This window comes from Drosophila erecta, unplaced genomic scaffold (genome assembly GCF_003286155.1).
Source record: "Drosophila erecta strain 14021-0224.00,06,07 unplaced genomic scaffold, DereRS2 tig00000021-arrow-pilon, whole genome shotgun sequence".
Classification (NCBI taxonomy): Eukaryota; Metazoa; Arthropoda; class Insecta; order Diptera; family Drosophilidae; genus Drosophila; species Drosophila erecta.
This window is the reverse complement of record NW_020825198.1, coordinates 13,240,087-13,258,208: the sequence shown is the minus strand read 5'-3', so window position 1 is coordinate 13,258,208 and position 18,122 is coordinate 13,240,087. Positions and strand designations below refer to the sequence as shown.

Here is an 18,122-nt window from a genome sequence, read left to right as displayed (position 1 = left end):
TTTACTGACGTTAATTTAAGTCGCGACATCAAATCAGAGCAAAAATGCAAAGAGGGTACAAGGGGTTGTTTAAATTTGCAAAAATCAAATAATTTGCCTGCGAACTGGAATATTTAATTAGTTGATTTATCGGGGTATTGCATGTTTTGCTGTTTTCGGTTTGCCCATGTTTACCCTCGAGGTTTTGTGTTTGCGTTACTCCCAAGAATTTTTTGATTGCCACAAGTAAATGCGAATTGTTATGCTCAACATCCAATTCGTTTTAATTCGCCAGATCGAGTGTTTTTTTCGTGGCTTAAGAGCATCTTTAAATTAACTTCATAAACGAATGTAATTGCCGCCAATTAATTTGCTACACTTAAAATCTCCCGAGCGCTGAATCCGATAGTCCTTACACTCGGGTTTATATTTAGCCACAAGGACCCTGGTTGCTGCACACAGATCTAGTCAGTTCTAATCGCAGTTGTTGCCTTTGTTTCCGCTGTTTATGCATATTTAACACCCTTGAGCTATTATTGCGCGATTAAGCGGAAGAATTTAGCCAAGCTACGCATTGTCATTGCAGCTCGAGTCGCCGGGGTCGTTGCGCAGCAAAGTATGCTACATAAAATTACAGTTGGCGAAAAGGGTGGAATTCCCTTGAATTCTGATTAGTCTAAAACATATGTTAAAAATTTGTAGTATTTGCGTGGTTTATTATAATTTGGGTTTGCTCATATAAAATAAATTTAGAGATTTTATAATCATATATTAAAACAACTTGGGTAGATGGGTAAAATTAGCTTACTTATCTTACGCAGCCATCCAAATACATTTAAAAATGAATCACTGTACGCTTTGCAAAATTGGAGTAGCATCCACTGGGAAATTGAATATTGGCGTTGAAAACTGAAAAACTATGTCTTGTGCCACGTGAACAGCGAGTGCGCGATGAGGAGGTAAACCGTTGCAAGGCAAATGGTGACCACCATCATGGGAAAACCATAGATGAAGAACTGCACAAAGGAGATCTTATAGCCATACTGTTGGGCGATCGCCGCCGCGATGATATTGGCCGAAGCCCCGATCAGGGTGCCATTACCACCTAAACAGGCGCCGTAAGACAAGGCCCAAACGAGGGGCGTAAGTGGAATGTGGATGTCATCGTTGCGGTGCAACTCAATGTTCAGTCTCAGCAACATCGTGGTCACCGGGACATTGCCGACAAAGGCCGACAGGACGGCGGACAGCCAGATGATTATCAGGATGGCCACTGTCGTCTGATATTCCTCGTCGACACTCATGATCACCTTGACTGTGCACTCACACAGCCAGTGAATGAAGCCCAATTGATCCACCGCCTCAGTGAGCACGAACAAAGCAGCCAGGAAGAGCAGCGCTGACCACTCAACCTGGTCAAGTATCGCTTCGATGTCGTTCATCTTGGCCAGAATGAGTAGCAGGAAGGCGGCCAAAATGGCCACCCAGCCCAATGTGGCACCGGCCATAAAGGGCAGCGAGTGCATCAGGAAACAGCATATCACAAAAACCAGCGTGATCAAGCACTTGATCAGCAGCGTCTTGTCCCGGATGCGGAAATGTGCCTCCAAATAGGCCAGGGTCTGGAAATAGTTTTCGGCGGGCTTTAGGAACTGACGTCCCTTCTGTCGTCCACGTATTTCTTCGGCCCGTGCCGTAATATCCGTGCTCGATCGTCGTCTACTGTTCTCCCGCTCAGCAGCCAGCTCAACTTGTCGGTCGTCCAGTTTAAATAAAGATTTTCTCATAGTCAGATAAATGACACAATAACCCGATACAGCCGCCATTAAAACACCTGGCAGCATGTGCAGGGTGAATACAACGAAATCCACTCCTTTGGCGATCACCTCTGGATTGGTGGCAATGATCACATTGGGTGGATCACCCACCGGTGTGAGGGTGCCACCGATATTGGAGTACATCACCACAGCTATCAGGACGAGTGGTGTCCGGACGGCCATGGCTTCGCATAAACGGACCGCAATGGGCGCCATCAGAAGCAGCATGGTCACATTGTCGAGGATGCAGGATATGGTGGCGGTAATTGAGCAGAGCAACAAGAGCATTGGCCAGGGATTACCCTTTGATATTCGGTATGCCAACACAGCCATCAAGTCAAATACACCCGTCTCGGACATTATGGCCACCAGTATCATCATGCCGAGGAGCAGTAACAGGGTCTCGAAATCAATCCAGGAGATAATTGTTTCCAGGGTGGGTCGGTTGCCCAGCGCCGTGAGGATCGCCACCCCAGTGGTGGCCATCATAAGAGCGGCGAATGTACGATCTGTGAGCTCAAAGACGATCAGGATATACAGACCGATCAGTAGCAGAGCGGCATAGATTACACCATTTTTCGTTATCAAGGGATAAGCCGATACCACCATCAGTAGGGACACTGGCTCCTCGACTTGGCCCTCCAGTGAAATCACCGCCTTGGCATTATTAACCTTCGAGATCTGAAAGGTTTTGGCAGCCTTCGAGAAATCATTATTCTGCTTGAGGAGATAGACAATCCACATATCGGAGCGCCAGTATGTGGTGTTCAACTCCGAGTCCCGCCACTCCACGCGTACACCCACAAAGGGCTTATCCGTGACCACACTCTGAGGTTTCTGCGCCTTCAAATCGATGGCACCCTCGAGCGTTATCCTAGTCGCATCATGGGGCTCGGACAGGCGGCGGAGCACGGTCTCGTTGGGCAACACGGTGACCACCGAGGTCTTATCCGGCGTAGTGGCGTTCTGAACCAGAATGCAGGTGAAGAATGCCCAAATCAGCAGCAGCGCTCCGATCTTTGCGAGCTTGAAGATGAATCGCCCAACGGAGAATGTCTCCGGCTCATCCAAGTAGTTGGGATCAAGTTGCTCAGGCATCCGTAGTCTACGGGGAATCCTCGACTGGTACGACGAAGGCCATGCCTGGAACACTTCGTCTATGTGGCACAAATTTGCGACTCGAAAAATATCACTTAGGAATTTCATTTGAAAGGTACGTCTAAGTAAAACCACGAAATTTTGAAATAGAATGAAAATTGCCTTACTCAACAGACACGAGTTTTTTTTGCTACTACTTATTACACGAATTTTCCCACAGTGCATCCCATGCTGGGCAGGACGTGCTTCGAGCAGAAGTTAAGTGTCGCTTGAGCCTTTTTAAATATAGAGAAATCCCATGTACGGCTGCCCTGAAACCCTCGCATAGCTGCAGCCATAATACGCACCATTGCCAAGCCACTGGCCCCGGAATCCTGCATCCTGCGCCCTGCACCCTGCACCCTGCACCCTGCACCCTTGCCTCCCTGCCCCCTTCATCTCCCCAAAGGACCATTGTCAACTGACAATGCCGCTGGCAGATGTGTTGATAGTTTCAAGGAGTGTTGAGAGGAGGAGTTGCACCATGCGATGGGAATGGGTTGGAATCCGGCTGCTTGGGCTGTTGCCAGTTGAATGCAAATATTAATAGCGCAAATTTTGTGCCGCACAACAAGGCTGAGATATGTATGCCAGGGCCAAAAGGGGCACGTGTGTATATGTGTGAGGCCTCGCTTGTTTTACCATTTTAAATGCATGAAACGCATAAATTTTGCTGCTCGAGTTCTTCTTTTCCGTGTATTTATTTCGCTCAGCACACGTTTGTTGCATACAAATCAAATTTATTTGCCACTTTGTTTACATTCACTCTTACACTAGCCTGGAATTGGTTTGTTTGTGTTTTTAATTTGAGTGCAGCAAACATTTTCGATTGATTTTGTTTCCCCGTGTTCCTTTTTTTGTATCAACGATACACATGCATCGCGTGGAGAACCAATATTTGCTTTATCTCTAGAGAATGGGTATTTGGAAGAAGGGGGTGGTGGTGTGAGAACTCTATTAAATTGATTCGTGTTTTAATGGAATTGGGATTCGGCGAGCGGGGCATGTTGTCTTAGCCATTAATTGAAAACTGTTGATTGCATAATGAATGCATGGACAGGGCCAGATTCATTTATTCGCAAATAATCAATGTGATTGAAACAATAAGCACATCATTCTATTGTTTTTTTCTTTTCGCCCTCCTAAATGCACTTAATCCACTTAGTTCATTGCACTTGATGGTGTCGGCTGGAGTATATTTAATTACGCTCACTCAACCCCAGATACATTTCCCTTTCTATTTTATTTCCTCGTTTTTCTCTGGAAATGGGGGCAAATGAGCAATATTAAAAGGGCCCGAGCTGGTCAAGTGCAGGATAATGAAAATGCTTAATAAGGCGTTGCCGAGGAACAAATGCTGGCTTCTGCATAAAGTTTAATTAGAGGGACAGGCGGTTGACAGAGTCAGCATATGGAAATGAAATGCACGGGCCACCAAGTCGATGGTGGACTTTATTAAAATTTTACTGTACCACTCAGGCACATATGTTCTCAATTAAGAATTCGAGACAAGTGTAATGGGGTCTTTATCAAATCTAATTAAAAGTTGTAATCAAACAAAACAGCAATGAAAAGATGGAGTACACTATTAAGACCTAAAATTAAGTTAGCAATCAACCTTAAACTAAATTTATAGAAAATGAAGACAGCATAAGAAATAAGATTTACTTATTGCACTTAGAGGAACATATTTTTTAACACATGTCATTGGTTTTTTCATATTGTTCAGTGTAATTCATTACCCGCTTCATTTAATTTCAGCCTGGGGAAACGCAATCAAATGGAAAACAAGGGCCACACCTTGACTTGACCTATGGTGCGGTGATCTGATTAAATTCGGGCTACCCAATGCGATAATTATGACACCTCAACACACTCAAATTCCCGGCATCAACACGCTTCCTTTTTAGGGTGGACCCTATAGCTTAAATACGTTAGGGATATTTAAATCAAATGTTCACAGAGTGTATTCATATTTTACAAATTACTTTATACTTTATCAAAAAGCAAACGTTTGGGGTACAGTTCACTAAGTGTGCCACTACTGAGGTCCACTTTATAGCTCAAATTCGAAGGACTCTGGCTAAGTTGAGCTAAGCATGGAGTCGTTTGAAATATTGCGCAATCAGCGCATTAAATAATTAAGTGCTTAATTAAATAGGAAGCAGGAAACAGAACGCTGCGATCCAAAGGTAAGCAAGTAATTTTTCCATTGTATTACAGTTCTGTGGTCAGTCTATGCATACAAATCGGAAGGAAAGTTGTGGTTCTGAACCAGTTATTTGTCTTCATTTATCCATGCCCATCACGTGCAACCCCCAAACTCGTAATGAAAACTAAATGGGAGCGCCTTTGACCTGGCCTGTTGCATGCTGGGCATAATTAACTATTCGATTACCGAGGCAATTGTTGCACTTAGTTGTTACCGAGCTGATTGCGATGTTGAGTCTGAAAAGGGATTAAATGGATCAGAAACAAGAGTTATTGACTGCGCTTGACAGGCGCTTGCTAAGATTTTCAACGAAGAATTTAAAATAGACAATGAAGACCGACATTATATAGTTTCAAATTGTATTTATACCTGCAATTCTTTTGGAACATTTTGTATTTGCATATCACGGCTTGCTATTTAAGCTCATCTAACTTGATTTAAATTTTCAAGAGCATTTCTTTCTGCCGCACTTCGCAACCCCTTTAACATTAAATTACCCCAGTTAGCTGGAAGTAAAAATAGGGATTCCTAATGAATCCATTAACAATCATTAGCTAAAGAACACTCCCATTGCGAATAACTTCGGCTAGCCTTTAGCACATTTACTTCAATTAGTGAGGAGCCTGCATCGCGCCTTTCCCTATTAGCCACCCTCCCAGTGGGCTAAGACCAGCCCAGCAGACATCCCAAAACAAGGCTCTCTGGATACAGATACAGTTGTGTATGTTGTGTAATTACACAAATGCATTTATGTTTCATACTAAACAAGATACAATGTGCAGACGTTTTGTATTTGTGTAGCCATTCAGACGTAGAACAAAGCAACAAACGGATGCATGGCGAAATGGGGAAAGTAGAAAGTAGAATGGGCTGGGTGTCGGTGGGTGGTGGTGGGCCAAGTAAAAGTAGGAAAGTAAATGCATACTATACATACGGAAAAATCGCCAACAAATATGTGTATGTGCCAGCAGTTTACGAGCTATTCAAGCGCAATTTGCTTTCGTTGCTTTCGGCTGAACATGAAAGTACCTCTTAGATTGCAATAGATCTTGGACTGACATATTTTTAAGGCTTTTTCATATAGACTTACCATTAAGTCAAACTAAATAATTGTATGAATAATCCGTTGATAAATGTGATTTTTTAGGTTTTTACCGTCGGCGTATACCACACTCAAATGAATGGGTAGCGGGCATACAAACATAATCAGTGGCATTTCATTTGGCTGCATCAGCACAAAGCGAGTCGCAGCTCAGACTTAATTAAAATTTCATTGTGTGGCCCGCTTTGACTGCTGCTGTTATTTCACGTTTCTGCGTATTTTTGTGCCCGTTCGCCTTGTGTCTAAATCCCATTCAGATTTCACCCTTCGTTTGCTGGCGCCATTGTTTTGGCAGAAATGCGTTTTAACGTGGCCCATGGCATTCGTGGAGCTCACTGTATGCGTGCGATATTGTTGAGAGCCGCACTTGAGACGGCGTTGACAAAAGTCAAGTTGTTAACCTTGCCAAAAGCAGTCGACATTTGTGCAGTTTGAAACTCTGACTCTCGCTTTCTACAACCAATTGTCTTTGTGCGGTAATTAGCAGCAGCAGTGGCAACTGCAGGAAAGTGGGCTACAATAATTTGCATGGAAAGCGGGAGAAGAGTTGAAAACTGCCTGGTAATTGCCTCTGTTCGTGGGCTAGCCGAAATGACTTGGGCCACTAATTTGCCAAATTGCTCAAATAATTGGCCAGCATGATGTATTTCATTTTAAATTAAACGTCACCGCTACCAAGCCAACATAGAACCACCGTGTTCCAACCACAAGCCAACTGCAATTGGCAGCATTTTTCTGTATCCTTCCCATTTTAGCGGAGTGTTACGTTTCTCGCATACTTCTGCTATGCGAGTCCTTTAAAATCGTCGTAAAATAATACATACTCGTATATATGTTTGGCTACCACCCTTAATTTTTAGAGGAATATAAATTGCTCCTTTAATTTTTATGTAATCATATTTACTTGAAATGCTGGAAACGATTAATAATAAACAAGAGAATTTTTAAGTCGTTCATGCGCTACGAAAAAATGATTCAGCTATACATTGCTATATATTTTTTAATACTTCATGTGCCGCAGGTCCATCAATTTTAACGCTAAAGAGTGTTCATGGTTGAGTACATTGTTAAGTAAAAAAATTTCGTATTTCCGCTCAGTTTTTCCAACTACCTTTAATGCGTTGTGGCTGACTTTTTGCGATGTATTCCCCCCTTTACTTTGCTTGCACACATAATTTGGCCAATTAAGCGCGTTTATGTGAAAAAATTAACCAAGCTGGCAGTTAAATTGCCTTGGATTTAAAGAGCAACGGCATTAAAAAGAGCACATAGCACATAGAACATGTTCTTTCATAAAATCAATAATAAATAATATGTTCAAAATGGGCAAAAAATTTTCCCATGGCTGAGTGGAATTTTTATGCCTTGAAGGACGTCGATATAGACATAAATTCCTGGAGCTTTTATAGCCAGTTGATTTGCTTGCTTTTTTCCAGCCTCAGGATCTTGTGCCTTTTGTGTTTACGGCATTATAAATAATCATTTATCATCGATTGCCAACATGTGTTTGGACTCGAGTGGATTCGTTAACGATGAAGAAAAGCGCCATGATGGAGCATATATTTCAGTTCACTTCCAATTAAGGTCATCGATTTCGTTGCGAGTTCGATTTAAGTTCCGAAACAAAAAACTAAATTTAATCACTAAAATTTCGCCGGGCTCGCTGGACTTTTATATATTTATCTGTCCTCAGTGACGAAGCAGCTAGCTGAACTTTCTCGATTTGACAAACAACACGACTTACGCCCACCGAAATCGATCAAATGAAAATGATTGATTGACATATCATTTCATTTCGACAACAACTGATTTGACAGTCGGTTATGTGCGAATTTGAAAAGCGCACCGAGGACAATATATATATGGCCACATCGTCAACCAATTAGTCTTAAAAAGTCGTTGAAGTTTAGCAGGATTTGCGAACTTGTGATTGGGTTATCGACTCATGATATGAGTGCTCTCATTTCCAGGAGCACTTTCAGTCACCCTGCAAATGGTGCACATAATTTGCATTCGCAGTCGGATGATTTAAGTGCTGACAGCTCACTGAACGGAATGCTAATTTAAGCTAGAAATATTTCTCTAGGAGACCAATGGGTGTGTTTCCACTGGCCCAGCTCAAAAAATGCACTGTAAAAATCAGAAATAATAAGTATAAAACTGTAAGCCATAAAAATACACTTTTTGTTTAATATTCTGAATTTTGAATTGTCAATAATGCGTATTCTATTAGCTTATTCATTCATTACTTTACATTAAAACCAATATTTGTCTTCTTTACCATTCCAAGCATTTTTCAATACTCTGAAGTTAAATTTGAATATCTATTCCCATTTTTATTGCTCGACTTTGGTAGTCGACTTATTCATCAGTAAATAGTAAATACTTGGAACATATTTTATCAGCTTGAAATGGCTTTGGTTCGGCGTGCCTGAAATTTTCCATTTCTGAAATTGAAATGGCCATTTCCCACCCGTTTTCTTTTGCACATTCAATTTCCCACTAGATGCTCACCTTTTGATCTCAGTCGCAAATAAAAGTTGCAGGAATTTCCCTAAACTATTCGCAAGAAAGATATTTTTGCGCATTTCTCATGCTCGTCTCATTGTGGCCAAATTGAATTTTGCGGCCAACTTGTGTTTCGGCCTTTGTTTGAAAGCTTTTGTGGTCAAATTGATATGTCAGTGACCTGGACCCATATCAAAATGAAGTTCGACACGCGTCGTTGGCCGAGTCGAAAAACTTGGAGAAGGCAAATTTGTTTTTGAGGTTCTGAGTACAAATGCTACCAGGATTATTAATAATTTGCCAGGCTTAGCTCGGCTTATTTTCGTTTGGCCCAACTTAATTAGCAATTCATTTAGTTACAGCTGCAACCCTTTTCTAATGCGCCTTAATCCAAAAACCTTACAGAATTTCCTTTTTCATTTAATGCCAAATCTTCAGTGTCCTTGAAGCCAAATAAAAGCTGCCAAAGAAGAGAACAAAAAATTAACTCGTGGGCTGGCTAAAAAGTTTAAATTGAAGTACTTGGGCACAGTTCAAAACTTTTTCCCTCAAATTGCTCGACAGCTCACTGCTACCCTTAACGAATATTACAACAAAATCATCGCAGAATGTCCACGATTTTTGGGTCCAATTTTCAGTTGGCTTCTGCTACTTTCAGTTTCATTTGGCTCCCGAACAAAAAGCTTGACAACTTTGTGCCAGTTCATTTGGAAGCTACTTGGACGAGTTTCTGATTTTAATCTTAGTTGTATTAAGCAGCTTTTTGTGTGCAGGACTCTGCACTATGATGCCCTTTAGCAACAAAATTGTGATTGTAATGTGCATGAAAAACCGTGATAGCAGTAGCATATAACACATATTTTAAAAGTTGCAAATGTAAATAAAATGTGTTTTTATTCACCTTTTTATTCATCGCAACTTATCATTTAAATCACTTAATCCTTTTTAATGCTTTCGTTTTCTTTAAAACAGCTGTATAAGATTTTTTGCATTTATGTTGACTTAAGTGAAAACAAATCCAATTGGCTGGCACAACTTTTTTGATCGTGGTTAACCTTGGCAAGTAGTGAGCACCGCTTACAGCCTGCGAAAGGTCAAACAGTTCAGGGATTTACCGCAGAGTTTTCGCCCTCTCTCAATTAATTAAAAATGCATTTCAATTCCAGCACTGACCTGACCCTGACTGCCTCAAAGTAGCAACCCAGTAACCCAGCATCCGAGCATCCCAGCATCCCAGCATCGCAGGATTGTGGGAAGTAAACTGTGAAATTGAAGCGAATCCTTGATGGACGGATGCTGATGCCGGTTAACCCTTGAGCAGCCAGCCAAGGCGTTAACAAGTAGTAATTAATCAAGCTCCGAAGTCTGCCACAGCAAAAGATAATGGAATGGTCTGCTTTCTCCCAAGTCAGCCAAGTGAAAGTTGTGAAAAAAGGAAATATTCCAGGCTTCACGCAAAGAAATAAACCCCAATGAAACATGAAAACTGAAGAAAGGGGCGGTATTTCCCCTTTGTAAGAAATTAAGGACCATAAAATTACTAAAACAACTTTTAAGCTATTGATGATGATACAAAAACCAATAGGACGAACTAAGCTAACTGAAGATACACAAAATGTATCTCGTATCCGCTGTAGTAATAGTTCATATTAAAGCGTTGTAAGAAGTAAAAGTAAATCATTTTGAATGAAGAGAAAGGACGTAATTTTGAAGGTCTTTTTTTTATTGAAATGCAAATACAATTTTGGAACATACCGATTTTTCCTCCTTTCATCTAAATGTGGTCCGATCCCATCCGAAATTTAATGCCAACTTTATGGTTGTCGCTTTAGGTGGGATCTAAAACGCCCAGATTCGTTATCCGCATTTGTTGTAATACTCTGGCTGGGTAAACAAATGACAATGCATCACGTCAACACGACTGTAGTTTGCGTCTCAGCACTAAACAAATTTTATTTGCGCACACACATCGAGATGCGAAAGTTTTTGCCTTGTCCCGAGGCAATGGTAAAAGAGGTGCGGAGGCTTGAATGGGAATGGGAAAACTGCATGTTTGCGATTTTCATCGTCTACAAGTTTATTCAGGACTGGCAACAGCAACTGTATCAGCCGCCTCGGACCCCACATTTTCCCCGGCAGAGCAGTGCTCCAGATCTCAGTGGGGCATCGGGGAGTCTCTGTCTGCTCGCATCCGGGGATACTTAAGTCAAATAGTCGAACTGTCGAGCAGCATGCCGATATATGTTTTAGCGTTGACTTGGCTCACTTACTTTAATGATTTTATCTGTCTGTCTGCAGTGCACTTCACCGTACGACGGGGCGTATGCTCAATTTTTGCACTACGATTGAAGATTGAAATGAGTCGAGACTTCCGCTCTGCACACATGTGCCATTTTGCCCAAAGGTGCTTACATTACATTTCCCTCGTTATTTATTTATTACATTTTTGCGATACTCTCGCCGGCAAGCCAATTGACATTTCACATTTATTACCCACTTGTTTCGCTCGGTTTTATGGTAAAACAAAATTCGCCCAAACATCACCAAAATACATTCATGTTGTTGCAACAACCCCGCCATCGTTTATGAATAGCAAAAATTATTCACGCGTTCTCCGGCCATATATATGAATCAAGAGAAGTGGCAGAGAATTTCGGAGTGAATTTTAAAATGTTTTGCATTTTGTGAAAGCAGGCTAATTGGATAAAAACCATTAATTATGTTTGCCATTCGCAGGCAAAAAGTTTTGCCTGATTGCTAAATCCTTAAACAGCTCATTTTTTAGACTAGTTGAAATTTCATTGCTAAGAAACGCATATTACATTTTGATGTGACACCACGGAAATAATACCCGCCATTCTTTTTCCTTTACTAAATATAAACATGAAGCGAAACATGAAAACAAAACATTTTGTTGTGCATCTCACGCTTTGCAAATAAAAGAGCTGCCAATAAAATGCCGCAGCCAGAAACGTGTGTATATGATTTTTATACCACGCGGAGTGGGTTGTTTCTGTTCGCACTTGCAACCATATACAGATATATATGTATCTGTATTATCCCGCCGATCACGTGCTGTGCAGTTTGTCGGGACTTATATGGGAAACAGTAACTGTCTTCCTGATGGCGAGTGTAAAAATGTCTAAGCACAATGAAGGCCGCCGCAGTGACAGCAACTTTGTAACCATATAACAGCAACAATATGGGAAAAGTCTTAGAATAAGTTAAAGGAACATGTTGTGTATGTGCAAAGCCGTAAAAATCAAAAACAAAAGGGGATTGAGCTGGTGGAAAGCCAGGGAAAAAAAATCCTTTTGCATTGGAAATCATAAGAATGGATTTATTTGTGCATTTTGTACGTGTTGTTTCGGAGTTGCTTAGATACAGCTTTAAAGCTTTTGTTTTGAGCCAAAATTACAATTTTAGACTATTTTCTGCAGTCTACCATTTATTAACATTCCAATTTTTTAGATATTTCATCGGAAAATTCGTTATTTCCTAATGTTTGTCACATTTCAGCAAAATAATTACTTTTTGTGTATATTTAGCACATTCTCCACTCATTTTTGTTAAATGAATCATGCTGGTAACAATTTGCACAATAAAACAATCAATATTACAATAAACACGTTTATTTATGCAAAGCATTTTTTGCTTACCTAGAAATGCTCTAATTATTACACTCTTCATTTGTGCAATTTTAGTTTAATTTTCAATTCATTTATATGCTTTAAATTACTGTAAAATTTGGAAATGTATATTCAACGAACGCTGGCATATAGCATTTAAATAAATAATGAAGTTAATTATAAATAATTGTTGTTAGTGCATAGTTACGGCTTTAAAAGCCAAATTCAATTTTACAGGGAATAAGTAAGTCTTCTACTTGATAACTAACAACCCTAATTGATCACATTTAAAATGCATGACTTACAAAATAAATTTATTAATTAAAATGATGCAATTTGCGGAATATTTTAATTTATTTTCGTTTTGCATTATTTCTTGCTTGTTGACTCGTTCTCTTTTTTTGCCTGCAGCATGAAAAATGTCGAATTTAAACAGGGGTAACAGAATAATTAAGCGGTCGCAAAATAAACATGTTTGGAACAAATGATATCAATTTTGGTTGGCATTGGGATCGAACTCCCTGCTCCCTGCATTTGACTCCCAGGCTGGCAATATTTATCTAACATTACGTATACGCCACGGTGTGCAAATTGAAAACGCCATGGGGACTGGGAAGAGTGTCTGCATAGCTGCGACATAATGACGCCAACAAATCAGCGACAAATGCATGGGCGGTGCACGAATTCACCCATTGCAATAACAAATATTGGCTGCTGGCACAATTTCAATTCTCCCCTATATATTTACACAAAGTCATTGTCGCCCTCTTCGAGGGCTTGGGAAAAGTCAGGCCCTCCTTATTACAGCAGTAATGTATGTGGGCGGGAAAACTTTGGTTGAGTTTCGTCTAAGTTATCCAACATTTTAGTAATTGATATGGATGGCTAACGATCTCCGAAATTCGAGCACAATCAACTTCGGAGCTTTTGGATTTGGTCCCGCAAATGACTGTTAATTCGCAAACACGCCCGGCATTTTCCAACATCCAACATCCAACATCCAGCAGGCCAAATCATTTGCAGCCGTCGCTGGCTTGTCTGATTGAGTCGGAACTTCCAGGAGGAGGACATAAGCACTGGCATGTCCTTGCGCATGACGGAATTAACGAAAATTCCGATGGACGATTCAGGATGCAGCTCCAAGTGAACACTTTTCAAAATTACCGACATATACAATTGAATTAATCATAATAATTGAAGCTTTCGAAAAATCATGAAATCTCATTGCATAATTTGAAGTTTCAGTAAAACGCAAGTTACTAAGTGGGGCAGTATTTACAGGTATTTTTTGTAGTGCAGTTGCAATTGTGCCCTACAAACAACACCAATGGCTACCACAACAGGAGCTATCTGCATTTCTGCAGGATGTATATACGCACTGGGGCCAGACATCCACATTTTCGCAATCGTAACCAATTTTTGTGGCTCAGTATTCATGGGAAGTTGGTGGCTGGCATTGCATGCTCTCTGCTCATTGATCGCACACACTGTACAAAAGTTTAGAAATAATTAGTAAACTTTTAATTGGAAACTAGTACGCAATGGCGAATCGATTCTCTGCCACACCCTCCGGCCCACTCCATTGAGTGGCGGTCGATTTTGGATGTTGGCGTTGATTTTTAAGAGCTTTTCACTTCACTTCGAGAATATTTTGGTGCTCTTTTGATTTTGTTCCTCACTGGTCCGGCCACCCAGAAGCCCCCTTAAGCCCCCTTAAGCCCCCTTAAGCCCCTCCCCCTTTTACCATTTTCTCCTCTGTTTATTGCGTTGCATTTTTATTCCCATGAAATTTGTGGTTCTGCACAAATTTTTCAAGTCTTTGTGGCTTACAAGGATTTCCTAACGAAATATGCACTTCGTGCCTTGTTGGGTTAGCAGCACTAAAAGTTTTTATATGCCATACTTTAAAGGGGCGGGGGATTTCCCAGCAAATGTATATGTGTGCGTTTGTGAACGCTTGTAAATTAGCCGAGGCGAAAGCAGTTTCCATTTGCAATACTGTGCGTATACGTAATTTAACTGAAAGCCTTGGATTTGGATGGTTTTATTTCGGTGCTTTTACTTCTTTTAAACTGTTTGGTGCGAATTGCAAGTGGGTCAAAATTGTAGTGTTTACTTATCCTAAGCTTTAAATCGATGCTTACTAATTTGTGCAACTTTTGTGTGAAGAGTGGCATTTAATTGCAATACTTACATTTTGAAGTTGCAAAATGTTCAATCTAATTGTGCCAAGAAGTGTGCTTACAGATTCTTTTTTTTGTCACCTGCCTGAAGTGAACTCAATTTCTTAAATAAACTCGAGTAATTTGATTGTCAGCAGCAATTCGATAAGAATTCATTATATTTTGCAAAGGAAAGCTGCACTTTAAATTTCAAGACTTAATTTGATTTTCAATGCAGTGCAGGCAGTACAGGGATGAACCAGGGAAAAACGGGCAATGCACCTGCGATGCAGATTGTGACACAGAGGGGCTCAGAGCGATGCAGGGTGTTAAAAACGATGAAGGGGATAAAAACGATGGAGACTAAGCCCAGACGGGGCTCCATATTAGCGGCACCGGCAACAACAACGTCAATATCACCAGCCTGGTAGTCGCAATGCGATGTGCAACACTTGGTGGCAGGAATTTACATATACAATGTAGTATGGAATACTAAGCGGGCAAGTAAATCGACTACAAGATGACCTGTTAGAAGAGAAAAGTCCAGCGATTCGTCACTACGTGGAAGCCGATAAACAGTTATTATCATTCATTATTATCAAGAATTTGTTTTCTGGTTTTAAAATTATATTATGTGATATGGTTAAACATAAGAGGCGTGGTAAAAAGCTATATTTAAAAATAATGTAGAATGTTTTTATGATGCTGACGCAGGTAGGAAGCAACTCCTCTTTAGTGGGTACCGAAATTGCCAACTGCATTCACAACGCATTAGCGTGAATGTTCATAACCGTTGTCTGGCCCCCAATGCCAGTGAGGAAAAGCTTTAGATGGGAGGCTGGGTTGGGTTGGGTGGGTGCAACTGGCAGCCTGGCCCTAATGCATACACCTCAAGGCTTAGTTCACAGAGTGCCGACGTTAACGTTTGCTATTTTTAACTCGTTTCGCCTGCAGGTCTCTTTATTTTTTTCCCGCTGCGCATTCTTGTATTTCCAAGCCCAGCGTGAAAATACCGCGCACAGTAATGAAATGAAATGTAATTTGCATTTAAACACACTCAGCACTCCCACACACACAAACACACAGCAATTCAAGCACACAGCCACATACACACAGATACAAACACACACACACACACTGGGAAACAAAGGCTGGTGGTGGTGTGCGTGTCTGGCGATCCATTCACATTTTCCACCGCTAAGCCCACGTGCATTTTATTTTATTAAAATGGCAGAAATACATTTAAACTCAACATTTTATTTATTTTTAGCGACCAGTATTTTCACAGTTTTCACATTTCCTCCCATTTAAACTGTGATTTCTGCATATTTTCATGTTGGCATATTTTATTATCTTCTTGCTGTGTTTGTGTTAAGCAAATAACTTACATTTAATTAATTGCAATGCTCTGACAAAGGTAGCATTTTTTAAGTACAACTGAAGCCTTGGCATACCATTCATTGTACTGCAAATGAAAATTGTACTACAATTCGCAGAGCAAAATCTATCAGAAGTTATTTATTTTTAATGGTTTTACATTCCGACAAAAATGTACAGAACCATTTAAAAAATGCCATGCATTGAAACCATATGCCAAATACTTCTATTCTGTGATGCAAATACTTCTATTCTGTGAAATACTTCTACAAATACTTCTACCTCCTGTATATCCTGTTAAATGTAATGAAGTTTAGACTGGATACGAGTAGTTATTATTTTTGTACAACACAGCACAATGTTTTAGCTTGCAATTTCGCTGTTGACTCATGTTAGAACACCACCTCATACCAACAATTTGCATCATGATTGAACTCATGCCACAATTTTTTCACGCCAAGCTTCCAATAAATTTTTATATATTTTTAAAAGGAAGTATTTCATTTCATTGGGTTTCAATATGCTTTCGATATACTCGATAGGGCGGGGTTGAAAGGGACTTGTTTGTCTTGTTTTAATATTTACGGCTCCCTGTCCCGGCTGCTGCTGAACTGAAAACTATTATTTTTTAACGAACTAACGAATACGGTTGATTGAACATCAACAAAGCCAGAAAATCTTGCCAAGCGAACGAGCAACATGTTGCCTGGGAAAAATAACTATATTATTCACTATGTAAGTGGATTACCATGGATAGTACATGCATATATGGGTCATATAGTGCGCTTTGTTGGCGGGCGAGTCAAAATATTTGCCCTTTGCCTAAAACAACACACAATAAAGCGCTTTTGTATGGAAACTTAAAAAAGAACGAGGGGCGGTGATGAAACAATACCAGAAATTGGCTAGTGTAAATACTAGATAAGCGGATTTAATTGAGATCTCCCCAACCAGAGTGCATTACGCTTTATTTGCATGGAGGTGGACGAAAGCCAACCAGCTGAAAATAGTGGAAAAATGATAACGAAATTTGGAGGATTTATGTTTTCCCTTTTGTTGAGTGGAAATTTAATGTGGAATATAAAATGGAGTATATTTCTACCCCCATCTAAGTGTAAGTAATCTCTGGAGTCCATGAAAATTTGTAAACTAATTCTGTGCATCACAATTATTGCTTTGAAATTTTCCATTTGATTTCCCCCTCTTGAACAAGATGACTACGCATTTCGGGAGCTGTGTAATTTCCCCGATATTTTACAGACCACTTTGAGTTGTCCGACAGCTGTTGCTTTGCAGCACGAATTCTGCGCTAGTCTGTACAATTTACTTCGGTGCGCCCAAAATAAGTTGGCTATTTGTTTGCATAGTTTACTAGCCCGGTCAAGACACGCCCTGCCACGCCCCGTTTGCCCGCCCCATATCGAGGAGAAGAGTAGAGAAGAGAACTGCAGGATTTTTGAATCCCCATCTCGCCATCTCTCTGGTGGGGTAATTTATGCAAGGAAACCCTTCGGTCGTGGCCCCAGCATGCTTTTAATGCTATTTGCTTGCCATTTGGGCCAATAAATCATTTTGGCTCGCAGATAAGTAATTTTTTTTAGCTCTCTTTTACAATGTTACCTTCTTCTTTTGGGCGTTTTCTGCTGCCATTTGCAAAGGTTTGCCTTGTGTGATTTTTTCCGGCTTTGCCTTGGACTTTTCCTTCATCTTCCGCCAGGCTCATGATTCATGACTGTGCCATTCCTTGGCTCGCACAATTGTTGCGGGAATCTGGAAAATCTGTATCGCACTGCCCTGGTTCTTCCTGTGCGTGAAAATATTCTGCTGCCACTGCCGCATTACGCGGGTTTTCCCCTTTATCGATGGTTGTGCATTTATGCCAAAATTCATCATGGAAATTGGCCATGTGCGACCTTGGGTGCATCGTAAGCTCAAGTGTATGTATACAAAATGTTGGATTATTTATGGGAACCGCAAATGAGGGTTAGATATTAAAACAATTCATACAAATTTGCAATACCTTTACTTTTAACATTTATGTGCTAGAAAACTTAAAATCTCAATACCTTTAGAGCATAGCAAAAAGAGAAATATTTTACCTTTCACTTCTGTGGAACTAAGCTTTATGTTTAAACCCAAAGAAACAAAGTATTTTACAACCTACTTAGGCAAGCCAACAACTATGGTGAGTATGGAACT

General features: G+C 40.5%; 1 protein-coding gene across 1 annotated transcript; it reads right to left on the bottom strand.

The window, feature by feature from the left end:
* Nucleotides 1-765: 765 nt before the first annotated feature.
* Nucleotides 766-3,045, bottom strand: LOC6545016 (P protein). The gene has a single exon (XM_001972570.3). The coding sequence runs from the start codon at nucleotides 3,000-3,002 to the stop codon at nucleotides 897-899; it is 2,106 nt and encodes a 701-aa protein (XP_001972606.2). The 5' UTR covers nucleotides 3,003-3,045; the 3' UTR covers nucleotides 766-896.
* Between the last annotated feature and the right edge of the window lie 15,077 nt (nucleotides 3,046-18,122).